General features: G+C 31.8%; 1 protein-coding gene across 4 annotated transcripts; it reads left to right on the plus strand.

Moving 5' to 3' along the window:
- The first annotated feature begins 313 nt into the window (after window positions 1–313).
- Window positions 314–9,284, plus strand: LOC123914327 (DEAD-box ATP-dependent RNA helicase 1-like). Of its 4 annotated transcripts, none has more exons than XM_045965434.1 (10): window positions 362–624; window positions 1,491–1,849; window positions 3,391–3,510; window positions 3,595–4,087; window positions 4,212–4,366; window positions 4,644–4,821; window positions 6,665–6,852; window positions 7,112–7,316; window positions 8,295–8,400; window positions 8,631–9,284. In XM_045965434.1, coding segments are annotated over exons 2-10 (1,503 nt in total). In that variant the 5' UTR covers window positions 362–624; window positions 1,491–1,847; the 3' UTR covers window positions 8,687–9,284. The 4 variants fall into 4 exon arrangements, with proteins under 4 accessions (XP_045821394.1, XP_045821390.1, XP_045821392.1 ...); XM_045965436.1 differs by having other exon boundaries at window positions 1,491–1,759; XM_045965437.1 differs by having other exon boundaries at window positions 1,491–1,737.
- The last annotated feature ends 7,615 nt before the right edge of the window (window positions 9,285–16,899 follow it).

Raw genomic sequence — 16,899 nt, forward strand, 5'->3', positions numbered from 1 at the left:
TATGGATTTTAGTTAAAATAATAAAGGTAAAAGAGGAAAAAAAATGAAAAGCTAGAAGCTATAAGCTCAGAATCTACTTGAAATAGCTTCTGAAAAAGAAGTTATAAGTCAGTAAAATAAACTAAAACTCTTTATGAAATGACGGTTACCAAACAGGTCTTTTAGCTTATAAGCCATAAGACAAAAGCTAAAAACTAGTTTTTTTTTTTATTTCTTCACAAACACACCCTAAAACCCCAAAACTAAAGAGTGCAGCTTTACTCATTTTAGGGAGACTCGTTTTATTCCTTTTCTGTTTGTAGATGAGTGACATGTGTATTAAAAAGATAAACGGCTATAATTTAATAGGTATAATTAAGCATTTGTTTTAAGAATAAAAATTAAAAATAAAATAGGAACGCAGATCTTCTTCCTCCCATCACTCAGCTTAGCTTCCTTTCCTTTACCTATCGGCGCCGCCGCCCCTCTCCGGCAATTCTAGCGGCGACTTTCTTCATCCCATCTGCTCCACCCACCGTCTTGTCGTCGTTCTGGTGTCTCTCCGTCGCAGCATCTCACTGTTTTGGTGTATCAATATAACTTCTCTCTCGCGTCCTCTCTCTCTCTCAACTTCGACCTAAACAAGTAAGAATATCTCTCTCAGTTTCGTTCTCTATCTCTCTGCTCTGACTTTAACAAAATCTTTAACTGCGATTTTGTGATGTTATTTTGCTGCATTTTTGTGCTGTGAAACTTCCATTTTCATTCATGACAGAATTTCTTCATTACTGGTTTTGAATCTTTGATCAGTTTTGTGTGTGGTTTCAAATTTGAGCAAGTATCACCAATATTGCTGAACATCAAACTTGGGTTTTGTCTGTGATTTTAAATTTGGGTTTTCTGTGTGATTTCAAATTGTTTTGCTGAATATCAATGATTGTTATTTTGATGCAAAGTGTATGAAAATGCTCAATGTGTTCACAAATGAGGGTTATGTGATTGTTATTTTGGTGGAAAGTCAACTCATCTTGTAATAGATATGATTTTAGTAGTTACTGTATAAAAAAAAAAGATTTTAGTATTTAGTAGAAAAATTGTGTTTTTAATAGACAAGTATTTTGTGGATGAAATTGGAGTTTAGTAGCAAGTTTTTAGTTTTTAATTTGCAAAAAAAAAAATATGGTAGCAGGTTAGTATGTATGGATTTACATTGGTTTATATGCAGAAGGTTTTATATGTATGGATTTACATTAGTTTCTGTGTTTTTAACTATGTATGGTTTTATATGTATGGATTTACATTAGTTTCTGGATTTACATTAGTACCGGTACATATCCACATAATATGTGTACCGGAGTGTTCACCATAGGAGGATGAAAAATCCTATTTCTATTTGCAGGAACTAAAATCAAAATCAAAATTTACTATATTTTTATTACTAGAAATTTATTTAACTCAAATTAAAAAGAAAAAACCAAGCCCTAAAATTTTTAACTCTGTTGTTGCCGTAGCCACTTTGGCCTTGTTGTATCAGAAACAACAACTTGTATTGAAGTCACGTTCAATTCAACTGCAACTGCCCGCCGGAAGGTGTTCATCTTCAGCCACCACGAGAGAAAGTCGTCAGAAACAGGCTTTCCATTCTTATACACATCTTTTATTTTCGTAGGAATGAGTCGTACCGGAGCACCAAACCACAGCACATCGCAACGCAATTCAGTGATTGTGCGGTGAAGTGGTGCGCCATTGTGAACATAGGTTGAACAGAACATTACTCATAGTTAGTTTCCTTTCTTCAATCCAATCCAATGCTTTGTTAAGTGATGATTGTTCAGATTTTGATTCAACGCCATTTTCAATAACATCACATGTATGTCCTTAATGTAAAAATATTTCGTTGATTATAGTTATCTATCTGAACCAGCTTTTTCTTCTTAGAGAGTATAAGATAGATTATTGGAATTTTCAGCTTTCTCATTGGAACTGCATAGTTTATATGGTTAAGGTTTGTAACAATAAGGCATTGATATCTTCTCCTCCAAATGAAACTAAAATGCCTTGACTAGCTTCACACAGTTAGGAAACTTGGGGTATTGAAATTGGTAGCCACTTAATTTAACTACTCAGTTGAAGTGATCTCTCTTGTTTTTTTTTTCTTCTATGATTTTTCAGTTCTCACTAAATGTAAGGAATTGAGAGCCGCTTAGATGCATTGTACAATATACACAATCTACCAAAATGTTATGAAGGAGTAGCCGCTTCTTCTAGTGTCACTGTCTCACCGAGGGTTGGCAATGTTTGATGAACTTGTCTTTACACTTGTTTCCACATTTTACCATTTTAAACACCTCTATGATAGTTTTGGTTCTTCTGCAATGTGGGCAATTATCACTGTCATTGTTATCTAGGAATTCTCTGTAGGAAAGTTTTGTTTTTCTTTTTTTGGTAAACCATGTCTTTTTTTTTCTTTCCCATTTAAGTCAATTCTTTCTCAATGATAATTCTTTGACCATGTATGAATATAGTTAATTCACTCATTCTTGAAAATATAATTGTTTGACCATGTTTTGATATAGTTAGTTCAATCATTCTTGAAAATTATATACATATGTATCTTCGTTTGTGTATTTTTGAGTATGATTGGGATCCTTCTTGTCTGTATTGTGCTAGAATAGCCCCTAAAATGTTTTCGAACCCGAATCAGGATAAAGGACAATACTAATGCACATGATACTGCAGTTGTGGATATCAAAGATGCTATTAGAGACATGATGTCTAGGTTTCATTATTGTTTAGATTTTTTTTTTTTATATATGTATTAAAATGAAATGGCATAACATGGACGTACAATTGTTATTTTCCCTACTAGATTGACGAATGGTTGTTAAGGCACATTTGATTATTTCCTATTTTTATATAATATACATAATTTTAAATAACGATTTATAAGATGGGTAATTGGTGATTTTTTTTAATTTTAATCACAATTTAAAATAATAATTTCGTATTATGGTGATCAATGAATTTCTATTGCCCATTATGTGATCTATCATGATATTTTTGATTTTTTTACTATTTTTTAATATATGAATATTTGTTCCAGCAATATTCAATATACGAAGGTGAATATACATTATCTTTTTTATGCTCATTGTTTCTTTATTTTTATTTTTATTTTATTACATTTTCTTTAAGATTTTAGCCACACCAGATTTTCATGTCTGGATCCGTCCCTGATAGTAATTTTTAAAAAAAATAAAAATTTTAACATTTTATGCGTGCTTTTGTAATTGTACATCCAAACACTTGTTTTTGTGTAAGCACTTTTGGATATACACATCCAAATGCAAATAGCTATCCAACATAAGCTTTCATGCCATAAGCGCTTAAATAAGTTGTTTATCCAAATAGGGCCGAAATGGGTGAAGAAAAGCAACACAGTATTCCCGCTTTGCCATGGATGAGAGACCCTGTCGACATCACTCTCTCTCAACAACTTCCGCTGGATTCTGTTCCTTCTCTCCACCCCAAGTAAAACACTATTATTACTCTATTGCACTATTATTTCTATTTCAATTTCTTTAGTATTTATTTTCATTCACAATTTGTCATCAGGTTGAAGTCAGCGCTGGAGGACTTGGGAATCTCAAACCTATTCCCAGTGCAAGTCGCAGTTTGGCACGAAACGGTTGGCCCTGGCAATTTTGAGCGAGACATTTGTGTTAACTCACCCACTGGAAGCGGCAAAACCCTCGCCTACGCTCTCCCCTTAGTGCAGATGCTATCTGATCGCATCACTAGATGTCTCCGCGCCTTGGTTGTGGTCCCCACTCGCGACCTTGCTTTGCAGGTCAAACAAGTCTTTGATGCCATTGCGTCTCCATTAGGCCTGCGCGTTGGCTTGGCCGTTGGTCAATCATCCTTAGCCGACGAGATTTTCGAGCTCGTTGAAATGCCGGCACATGATATAAGCACCTACTATGATCCGCATCACGTTTCACTTCCTCGCTTTCAGAGTAAGGTCGACATATTGGTAGCAACCCCTGGCAGGCTTATGGATCACATTAATACTACCAAAGGCTTCACGCTTGAGCATCTTTATTATCTTGTAAGTCTAAATTCTCATTTTTTTGCTTTTATTTTAAGTATACAATTAAACTTAAAAGTATATTTTGGTTCGTTTTTGTAGTGATATACTGTATATGATATGATAATGAGGGAAATAATGTCAGGTGGTTGATGAAACAGATCGGTTGCTTCGTGAGGCATACCAATCATGGTTGCCTACTGTGCTTGAACTGATCCAATCTAATGATGACGGTTTTTTCCAACCGGCTGATTCTTTTTTCCCCTGTTCTGTTGGTGCATTAAGAACCAGAAGAAGATGGTGAGTTCCAACGTTATTCACAAGTCTTTTGAAATGTTCATTTGTCGATTAACTAATAGAAGTGAATGCCACTGAATTCTGATCTTGATGGAAAACCAACACGAAGCTTTATTCACAATTCTTGACACTGCCAGTAATAGGATTGTAGTCAGCCTTTTTATAGTTATTTTTGCCTTTATATTTTCATTTAGAGTAATGAAGGTCCAGTGACAATCATGCTTTTTATATTAATGCACATATACATGTTTATTTATTAAAATGATATTTATTTCTGAAGTGGAGTTGAGAGGGGATTCAAGGACAAGCCTTATCCCAGGCTGGCAAAAATGGTTCTATCCGCGACATTAACTCAGGATCCAGGCAGGATTATTCAGCTTAATTTGCATCACCCTTTATTATTGAAAGCTGGACAAATGCGTTATCGGCTCCCAGAAAATTTGGAATCTTTTAAACTGGTATGACATTGCATGGATCTTTTGTCTCGTTTAATATTTATAAATATTGTAGCTAGGCTGCTTTCAATGTCATTCACTTAATCACTTCAATTAGATACTCTCTTCAGTCTCGATCACAAGCAAAAATATATGCTATTTTTACTAACCTCACTATATTTAATGCTATAATTTTCAGAATACCCGTCACTTAACAAAAAATTTATTTTCTAATATTCTTCAGCAATAAATGTCATCGATGGTACTTTTTGAAATGCACTAATTTGTTTGAGATTAAGAACATTAATTGCACTAAACCAATTTTTTTAAATACATGCGAGGTTTTAGGTTAGTTACTTTATGGTTATAATAAAGATCTGAGGGGGTAGTATTTGTGACCATAAGAGACTAACATCATACAGTGTCAACTGCTTTTTAGTTCTGTCGTTTTACCTTTCAACCCTTTTCCTGCCCTCCAATGTGGATAAACATTCTTTTCACTCCCAACTCCTTTGCTCAAGAACCATACTCAGTTTGGCTGTATTTATAGGACTGCACAGGCTTAGTTTAGTGAAAGGTAGCTTCCAAGTTCCAAATGATAGAATTTTATGCTTTATTTTATCAAGTATTTTGTCTTTAGATAACAGCTTTTTCATCAATTTTAGTGGAGTTTGATTCTTTAGTTTTCTCAAAGCAAGATTTAAGATTTATTGTGTTTTGAAAGTCAGAATGTTCAAACTTGAGAGGGGATATGGCCTGAAATTGTAAAACATTGTGGTTATTGTTCTTAATGTTTGATTTGTGAAACATTGTGGTTGTTTCTTGTTGGCTGATAGAAACCCAAGTCTGAGAAAAACCGGAAACTGTATTATTGATTCAAAACAAACTAGCGCAAAAGAGAAACACCCCCATGTTATTTCAGAGCAAAAAATCCATTCTCTGACTAATAACAAACAACAACTAATTTCCTACCCTTCTCTCCTCCCACACTACTTGTTATGCTGTATGGCCTAACAACTTCACAGCTCTGCAACAGTAACCAATTCACTGCACCTAAGCATTTTTGTTCGTTTTGTACATAATCCTTCCAAGTTGTGAGCTTCCAATGCTTTGAGCGTAATAACACATACCCAGTGCTCTATCACTTCCTGCTTTTGTGAAGAACATTCTCGTCCCCAAGGCTGAGATTAGAAAATGTGTTGAGTTAAAATTTATTCTTTCGAGCTAATGACTGAGATCAGAATGAAAAGCAGCATCAAGTTCATAATGTTGAGCTTGTATTCTAAGATGCAATTACTCTTGTTGGGTAAAATCATCAGGATAAAACATTGTCAATTCATAAATTTTCCCCACATTTAGTGATTTGTAAAGATCTTTTGGGTCAAAGGTTGAACTCAAAGTATGCAATTCCACTATATTATCACAAATGTACCATTAAGCAATTTAAGCTTTTGCAGTTGAGTACCAAATGTTGCAATGAACAAGTCTTGGCTTCCCTCTCTCCCCTCTCACAGTATGCCTCTATTTGTTGCTTTTCTTTTTGCTTATGCTATTATCTTTATGAATGCAACATATGAGTGACTCATCTAAGTGTACCCACAGAGTGAACTATTTGTAACACACTCAAATAGTCATATTGTTTGAACACACTCAAATTGCCAGAAATAGAGGGTGGGAGATGGTCATTCTATGATTCTTCTTTTACCATTATTTTTTAATTTGGCATATATTATATGATACACACTCACACACACATATATGCATATTCACACAGAAAATGAATGACACGTCTGTATTTTCATTAATTTAAAAATGGATGAATTATAATCTGCAGCTCCCTTGTAATTTTAGATTTTTATTTTTGTAGATTTGTGATAAAAATGTGAAACCCTTGTACTTAATTGCCCTTTTGAAATCCCTGGGAGAAGAAAAATGCCTAGTTTTTACAAAATCTGTGGATTCAACGCACCGTCTCTGCCAATTGCTGAATTGTTTTGAAGATCTACAAATTGATATCAAGGAGTATTCTAGTCTTCAACATCAACGTGTAAGAAGGTAAGTTTTATTCACAATAAATAAGTAGATATTTCAAGCAATGTATGCTGAGTGCATAGGTTTACATTACATTCAAAACTTGTTACCAAAGAACTTCTGTAGGTTAGTGTGTTTGGATTAGCATACCTTTTGCTCAAATTGACTTAATAGTAAAAAACTCACCAAAAGAACTTTTGAAAGAGAAGTGATTATTTTCCCTCTGTAAACCAACATACAAGTGTTGGTCCTTGATCTGAAAAAAGTTGCTAATTTTCTGCAGCAAGACATTGAATGAATTTCGGAAGGGGGTGTTTCAAGTGCTTGTATCTTCTGATGCGTTGACTCGTGGAATGGATGTTGAAGGGGTAAGAAATGTCATTAATTATGATGTGCCCAAATACATAAAAACTTATGTTCATCGAGCTGGTAGGACTGCAAGAGCAGGCCAGACTGGGCGTTGCTTCACACTGATGTCAGAAGATGAGGTATGAAGTTATATCATGTCATTTATGCTAGATCCCCGTTTCATAGCACTGGAGCCAATAGAAGAAGTTACAATTTGAGCTATAAAGACTATTTAAAAGCTTCAACAAGATAATTCTTTCATTTTTACACTAAAGTTAATCAAAGTTAGTTATATACTAATATAAGATTAGACGAATGGCCTCTGCTTGTGTAGAGCACATGGTTTTATGATGTGGGTGTCTGATAGGAACCTGGTATCTTGTTATACAAAATAAGGAAATTTCTTTGATTACAACACTGTAGAACTTTCAACCACTCCCCTTATTGATAGGAAAAAATACCATATTTCTCCTTGCATAAACTCCTTTCTCCTTGAATAAACCAACGACTTGGCAGCTTCCTTAGCGATTTCTTTGTCGCCACTAATCTCTTTTGTTCAAAAACAATTTAAAACTAACCCCCCAAAAAAATGTATTTAAACTTCCTGTTTTTGTTCAATAATTATAATTGTCTTTCTGTGACGGGATTGTCTATTTGATGGTGGTGCTCTCTCTGGAGTCTGGCCGTTTTGAGTCAAAATTATATAAAAACAACTGAACTTTTTCTCGTTGAGGTTGGTATATGAATTAAAACTAAATGACATCATAAAACTCTATCATGTATTGAATCTAAAGATTGACCATTTACCTCTAAATCTCTCTTAATGGTTTCACCTATAATTTTTCTTGATCTCCCTCTACTTCTAACGATTTGATTTACCTTGGTTAACACTCCTTACCGATGTTTGTACAAGTCTTTCTCTATGCATGTCCGAGTCACCTAAGACAAGACTCTACCATCTTTTTTCACAATAGCAACGATCCTAATTTTCTCTATACTGACTCTGAATTATTTAATTTGTTAATGCAATACAGATCACACATATACTTGATTTGTTGTCTTTTTAACATTTGGAACCTAAGTCATTCTTGAACTCATCAAATCTTATTCCATTCCAGGTTCGACGATTTAAGAAGTTGATGCGAAAGGCTGAGGGTGGTTCTTGTCTAGACCATAACATTTCATCCAGTCTAATTGAAGCACTCTATACTTCCTACCAATCAGGTAAATATGTTGATTGCATTTCAAGGGTATACGCTTAAACACCTTTTTCTATCATCACTGACATTTAGGGAGGGTTGTTTTGTCTACATTTTTCGGCTTGAGAAAATTTCTAAAACAAGATAAATTAAATCGTGTATTGAATAGCCCGACGCTTCTTGATGTTCTTTTCCTTTATGTTGTTTTGGGTTTACATTTGATGTTTCATTAAGTCAGTGTTATTTTGTTGGCAGCACTGACAAAATATAAGGTGATAATTTCAAAGACACAAAAGAAACCCAAGAAGTAGAATCTTCTCAGTTGAGCAGGGAATGAAAAAAAAAATCATTCATAGGAATAACAGCTTATTCATGAACACGCAAGGGAAAAGTATCTTAGCTTCAAAACATCAAACTATCAAAGTAATCCCTTGAAATATTCAACCAACAATTGGAGTTCTACATGACAGGATAAAATCTTCAGGGCACGAGCTCATGTTATTGGGGAATACTCCTAAAGGTGTTCGCTTTCTTCTATTTTATCAACGGGGTATATGTATGTCTGAGATGAACAGATCAATGATGATTAATGTTCATCAAAATCTATAGGATTAATTTCTTCATTTGTTATATTTTTTACTTTTTAGTTTTTTAGATATATTTACTAGTTTGCATGGACTTCTTAGTTTTTTTTTGGGTATAGCATGGACTTCTTAGTTATTAGCTTTGTTTTAGCTATGTGACCATGAAAAATATGAAATTATGGATCTGTTTGACAAAAAATAAGCTGGGCAGTAAGAGATAGTCCTTGCTTACTATTTCAATGGTGTTGTATTCCAATTAAATATGAATTATACGACACGACTTTATGAAAATTAATGTCAAGTCCTTCAGACTGATTATTCATTATTCTGTTGCTGATTCTAAATCATCTTTATTTAATCATTCTGAAGAAATTTGGAGAAATATATATAATTGAAAAAAATATATTGAATTAACCAATTATGAAGTATATGACTTAAAATCTAGATTTGACCATCCATGAAATTTGTGGATGCCTGTTATGGCACATGATAAGAAAGAGGCTATTACACATTTGATATGCATGCCAAAACATGTGGCAGTTTTGAGTTTTTGTTGATAGAAAATTATGATTCTGTACATCAATATCACAAAATACAGACGCAGGATATCCTAATTTTGCATTACATTCTCAAGTCTTAATTATCCTTGTTCATATAAAACATTGAACAGGATATCATTACATAAAATAAAAGATGAAGAACAACAAAAAATAAATAAATAGCAGCTTATACATGACTCATGGAAACAACCACCAAAGATTGTCTTTTTTTTTTTTGGTTTAATTTTCTTGCCTCAAACTCAAAGTGCTTCAGTTGTTCAAACTTGAGAGTGTTCTATGAACTTCCTTCAGAAAGTACCTAGTATTAACACTTGTACTGGTAGATGAGGCACATGTAGAAGCAGCAACTGAAGAAGCTGAAATTGTTGATGAACTTTTAGGCAGTGAAACTACACTATCAATTGAGCTAATTTCCCTATGATCCTCTTCAGTAATTGTTTCCATCATCTTTGATGTTCTACGCCTCATCACATTAACATATTGTGGTGGCGCCACCTCCATGAAAAACCTTGCGATGCGAGAATTTGCCATTCTTAATGTGAATTAATTTCAAGTGTTATGAAAAAGACTAAGAGATAGATAAAAATGAAAATTGAGCTTAAGATGTTTTGTATTGAAGATGTGTATTAAGCACAAGAACATGGTTCAATTTATAAGGGTGGCAAGAAATAAGTAACTAGGCTTAAATTAAGTCAAGGGTCTTAATCTTTGAAGGTTAAATCAAATTTTATTTGCTAGTGCCGTCTCCAGCTTTTGGTATTAAATGTGATACAAAGACTTGTTTATATTGTGGGACAGTGTTTGGTATGTGTCAAAAACTGGATGGAAATTCTAATATCCTTTAAGATATGGTTTTTGTTGTGTACATTAATAAGGTCCAAATTTGTACTTTTCATTGGGACATTTTAGTGTAGTAGCCTTTTAAGACTCTTCCACGTTTCTACTAAGAGGGAAATGATTTTGACTTATGTTGATGGGATTGATTTCTATTTCTATTATTTTCATTTTTTGCAGCAATTTTTTTTAAAAGAAGATTAATCGTACAATGGTACTACTTTGGTTTAATATATAAGTACAAATTAATTTTTTAAATTCATTGAAAAATATTATATTTAGTCTATATTATAAAATAGATACATTATTTTTTAATGTATTTAAAAAATTAATTTTTATTTATATATTAAATTGAAGGAGTATTCATATAATTTAAGCATACTGGGTTTAAATTGGATGAGTTTGACTGGTTTTTGAGGTGCTTCTGATTTCTGAATTGGTTAAGCATGTTTAATTAGTTGAACGTAGGAAAATATTGCCAAGTGTTGCATTTGAGTAGGTTGTGGGTGAAGTACTTTACTTGTATACTCCTTCCACTTGTGTTTATTTCATCCTCACAAAGATAAAATCTCTTTCATTTCAAACATTGATGGAATGATATTTTGGTTCCTCGGGATGACATAAGTAGGGAGGATACCGACTATAAAAATACTTGATATTTATGAATACTTGTTTTAATATTAAATACTCGTCAATATTTTTTTGTCAAGTAGTTTAATGGTTAGAAAACTCATTTTAAAGATGAATAAATGAAATATTCAGAGTTCAAATCCCAACTCCTGCACTCATAATAAATTTATATGTTGCATTTAGTTTTTTGACCAATAATTAACTAGAAGATAATAATTCGATCCTTTTTATATAAAAAGATAATAATTCACTGGAAAATTATCAATTACAATCAAAAGAAAATGCTATTATTTTTAAAAAAGAATATATAATTCAATAGTAATATTTTTCTTTTATACATACAATGGATATATAAGAAAATAAATAGACAACATTCCAAAAATCATTTCCTTTGCTTATCATAACTACAGTCCAAAGCTTCCTTTCCATTTTCATTCCAAAAATAGCGTGTCATCCAGGGCATATGCAGAAGTCACTAAACCACCATCACATTCGCACCACTATTATAGTAATTAAACTTCACAAAATAATAATGTTTTCTATTATATTAATTAATTTATGAAAGCACTAATTTAACAATCTATATATTTTCTTGAAAATTATACATTTTCCATTCAAACTTGTAAGCACTTTTAATATTAATAATTTATAATAACACTTTGAATATAATTTGTTTGGTGTATACGATAAATTATTAAATATTTAATTTCATACAGCTAGCTATAGTTTTCTTTATTTCGTCTATTAGCTTTACATATATATCACCATCTTCACAATTCACATGGGAACGAATATAGCCAAAACTAAAGCATGTGAATGTGGCGGACCATTAATTTGGACCGCAACAAATACTACTTGATCAACGAACATTTTGGATAAGGAGCATAGGTCCCACCTATTTGGAAACTTTATTCGAAATTTCGAATATTAAAAATGAGTTTATAGTAAATTTTTTTTTTTTTTTTTAATTTGGACATATATAATATTGGTTTGATTAATTTGATATAATCCACTCAATATTCGTCCTTTTTAATTATTATCGACTTCCATATCCCTCAGAAAAGCTTTCCTATACATGTAATAAAGTAGTATGCATGACATCACAAACATTGTCACATGCATGCAGCTTAATTCCAATTAGAAAGAGTAGTACGTACTAGCAAGTAGCAATTACCAGAAGACATGGATTGGAACATATGTATGCCGTATTAGTGAGGGTATATATGATTATGCATAAAGAGGACTATATATGCAAGTTGAAGCAAAATTTGTATTCTAGAGCAATCTTTAATCTAATACTTAGGATCAATGGCCAGATTTAGATTTTAGAAGCAACGAGTTGCAATCAGTCGGGAGTGGATAATTTAATGGATCTCCATGTCAAATATATTGATTAACTAATTAAATTATAAAAGGGGACATTGAACTTAAAGAATATAAGAATAATGCTAGCAACACACTCTTTAACAAACACACTCCAACACACTCTCTTTTATTGGTTGAAATTCACATGGGTCCCATAAAAAAATGTGGACCCATATAACTTTTATGGGACCCATATGAATTTTAACTAATAGAAGAGAGTGTGTTAGAGTGTGTTTGTTAAAGAGTGTGTTGCTAGCACTCCTCAAGAATATAAATATATAATAATGCCAAACTTTGCATTTATTGATTTAGTGTTGATTGACGCTGTACTTGATAGTGAGAACAATTGCACGATCATCTACAACTATGATCAAGAGGAGACTGAAACCACTTGCCATAACTGACTTCGAACTAGATTAGACGGTCAAATGGACCGATTTTGATGGTGAAAAAAATAAATTCAAATCTAAGTTCACAATGGTGGATCGATAGAAGATAACTCTTCAGACCTTTGGACAATGATATTTGATCAGAATGCACATATGACATATTTAGTCAAGGACGGATTCAAAAATTTATCGGATGAGGGGCTAAATATTTTCTAAGATGTAACCAAAAAAAAATGAGCACTCAAAAAATACGAATATAAGTAAATATTCATGAAATATCGATATTTAATATGTATCATATTCGATACAAACAAACATGTCTAAAATTTTAGAGTATATAAACTTCATAGTTGAAAATAAATTATAATGTACATCCGGTAAAAATAAAAAAGAAAAAAAAGGAGAAATTAAATTGTGCATACCATTAAAAATTCTATTCTAGAAGAACATTTCATAAGTCGTTGTGTACACGTAATTTTACTATTTTTAAACGCTGCTTCTAGAATGGCCATAAAAGGTTTTGCTGTTGTGATTGCTGTGAAATCTCTCTAGATCCAAACAACAAAGAAATTTTCAAGCACTAATGAGTTGTCACAAATTTCAACCAATGATTCACACCCCCCCTAATATATAAATATATGGTTCCATTTGTCATCCCTCAAAACCATCTTCTATCAAAAGAAGATCAAGAAAAAAAAACATACAAGAGTTAATTTGCCTAATTACAAATTTTGATTAATTAAGGTTAATTAATCATGCTAAGAAAGATGGTGAAGGTTGAAATGAGAAGCAAGATCCAAAATTGTGGTGAGGTTGCACCTGCTCTAATCATAACTCCTCAAAAATGTTCTTCTTCTAGATTTCCAAGATTGGAGCCTATCATTGAAGAAGGAACCGAGAGTTATCAAATTGTAGTGTCAAAGAGAATGATGTTTCTTGTTCCCACTTTCATTTCATTTGTCTCATACTTCTTGTTGTATAGATACTATGTTAGTGCCTTACATTAAGTTGATGAGCTACTATTATTAATTAATCTTAATTATTGATTTTGCACATTGAGAGGATGTGTAATTATATCATTTTATAGATTAATTCATATTGAATGTCAACTTTTTCTTGACACCAACAAAACAAGTGTGGCGTTCATTTGTTTATGTTTTTTGTTTGTGTTTTTTATTTTCTTTCTCTCATATACGAATATTCAAATCCGGAAAAGAAAGGTAGGAAAATAAAATAAAATACTACTACATTATTACATTTTAAGCATAACCAAGGAAATAGCGATGAATTAAACTTCAAATGAGAATCCAAACAAAGGAGATACTCCATCTGTTCTCATATGTAAGTAAAAATTTACTTTTTAAATTTATTCAATTAAATGTATAAAAAAAAATGAATTTTTGCTTATATATCAAACCAGAAAAATAGTGTTCAATTGAAAATTGAAATCTAGGAAGCATGACAGAGAACGAACATGAAATATACAATATAGATAATAATTTAAATAATTGAACGACATTAATATTAGTGTTGAAACAAAGAGAATCGAATATGAGACCTTAAGGAAGAGCACACTCCTAAGGTCAATACCACCAAACCAACCCAAGTGGATTATAAGTAAGTAAAGATAATCTGCGTGTTGTAACAATTTTGATATAATACCATTCCTTTTTCTTTTTGACAGAATATACGTCCGGTCCTTTTTAGTTGATTTATCTGGTTCATAATATCATCCAAACACATTACATTTTATTGAATAAATTGTCTCTTATAAAAAAGACGGAGAGTGCATTAAATAATACTCTCTCTAGTCATAAATATAAGAAAAAAACTACTTTTTAGATTCTCAAGATTCATTGAGAATCTAATGTATTTGACCTACATTATATACCAAATACATTAAATTATCAATGAATCTATAAAATAGTTTTCCTCTTATATTTAGGACCGAAAAGAGTAGTTGTGTTTTTTGTTTCTCCTATGCCAAATTGACCATAAATCAGCACCAAATATGACAAACTCTTATACAACATTCCAAACAGGAATGCTCTTCTACATACCCCAACTGGACAATAATCCAACAACCAATGAATACAAACCTCTTCTCAAATTTTAGAAACTTCAAATATGTAAAAAGTTTGGAGAATTTTGTGTTTTTGGTTTTTTTTTTTTTTTTTTTTTTAGTTTGGAGAAATTTTGTGTTTTTGGTTTTTGAGAGGTTTTAAAAATGTAAAAGTTAGGAGAAATAGAAGAAGGATTTAAACCATACATACATTGAAATTATAAAATGGAGAAATTTTTCCTCCGAGTTTTAAAATCCGAAGAGTGAATTTGACAAAAATAATAACAATTTGATGGAGCAAGAGAAGAATTTGGATCACCTAGTTGCGTAATTTTATGTGCGTGAAAATTAAAAAATTAAAAAATAAAGAGGTGATGATATAAGAGAAAAAATTACGAAATAAATAATACATAAATTTAAATGATATCACACCATTATCAACAAGTATAAATTTTATAAAATCATATGACATAAAGTAAAATAAAATGAAATTAATTACATATTTATATTTTATTTCTTTGTGAAAAATTGATATTCAAAATATTGACAATTTACATAATATCTATTATTAATTCTCACTCATTATCTCCTATCACCCAACTAATTAGTTAAAAATATTTTAAATCAACTAACTAACCAAGTAAATATATATGTAAAAGAACCTAACTTTTCTTTTTATTAAATAGTCTAGTGACTATAGTCTAGACTCACACATTTTAGTATAGAGAAAATAGAGATTTTTAGGTTCAAACTCATTGCAGTTATCAACTGAGTTGTCCTTATGAGACTATGTGCAAAAGAAATATATTTGAAAATATGAGCTTGTTTGATGTGAATGGTATGATAGATATATAATAGGACAAAAAGTTGGATAAAAAATTGAATATCATAGTGGATAGAATAATTTCTAGATTAAACTTATCATATTTTGGCACGTTGTTTCATCAAACACTAAATTGAGACAAAATATGATATTTTCTTCACCCTCTTCTTGGTATTTTTCCGTTGGCTCCACCAAAGCCAATTTTTCCGTTGATATTTTCCTCAAGCCAATTCTTCGACTCAACACAATTTTGTAAATCACAAATGTCTCTCCACCAAAGAGAAGCAAAATATGGATTTGGCACATTTACCCAAGCCACGATATGCAAAATGTGGTTACCATATTTAGCGACCAAAACCTCCTTCCACAATCCCACATCTTCATGATTTAAGAGACGCCATATCCATTTCATCAAAAGGCTAAGGTTGACCGCTTTGATGCCGCGAACACCAAAACCCCCTTTCTTCTTATCTTGACACACCACCCTCCTCCATTTGATCCAACTAAGCTTCCTACCACCATTCAACTATTTTTTTGGTATTTTGAACTCTCTTGTAACTTTCTAGTCTCACACCTTGTGCTGAGGAGATTACTTTTTCTAAAAATGAAATTTACACTTGTATGTCTAATCATTGAGATTAATAGGATTATCGTAAAAAACTAACACACAATTGCGATACTATAAATTTGAATTCGGGTGATGATATCAACTAACAATGTCGACATAAAGATTGAATTAGGCCTTATAGACAAATTGTCAACTTTTTTTTATCCAGGATCAATTTGACTTAATCGAAGATCATGATAATGTTTACTTTTATTTTAGAACTAGCAGGATACTCGTGCCGCATGGGGCGCGCCTTGGGCGCATGTCGTACGTGTTTAAAAAGAGGTTGTTTTTATTTTAGAAATGAAAAAAATTAGATTAAATTTGTAGAAGATATTGTTAATTTAGATTAGAACTGAAATGAAATAAAATAGTTTTTTGAAATAAAAAAATTTTCAATTATAAAAGTGTACAATTATACTCTCTGAAGTTAAATATAAGCAAAATCTTAATGTCTTTGTTGCTAGTAGTATTGATTTAAAGCATCCTTTTAATATTTTGGAATACTTCTTTGAACACAACATTAGTTGTTGTGTTTGTTGGCTTGTTGTCACTTTCATGAATCAACATCCTTAAACCCTTCTTGGATTTGACTCTAGATATTGCAACATATAATTGTCCACGACTAAATACAGATTTAGGTAAATATAAACCAATACTGTCAAGGGAT

Source organism: Trifolium pratense, linkage group LG3 (assembly GCF_020283565.1).
Source record: "Trifolium pratense cultivar HEN17-A07 linkage group LG3, ARS_RC_1.1, whole genome shotgun sequence".
Taxonomy (NCBI): Eukaryota; Viridiplantae; Streptophyta; class Magnoliopsida; order Fabales; family Fabaceae; genus Trifolium; species Trifolium pratense.

Coding starts and splice junctions, on each gene's coding strand:
- LOC123914327 (XM_045965434.1), top strand. Junction 6,853..7,111: donor CAACATCAACGTGTAAGAAG/GTAAGTTTTATT, acceptor AATTTTCTGCAG/CAAGACATTGAATGAATTTC. Junction 8,401..8,630: donor CTATACTTCCTACCAATCAG/GTAAATATGTTG, acceptor TTTTGTTGGCAG/CACTGACAAAATATAAGGTG.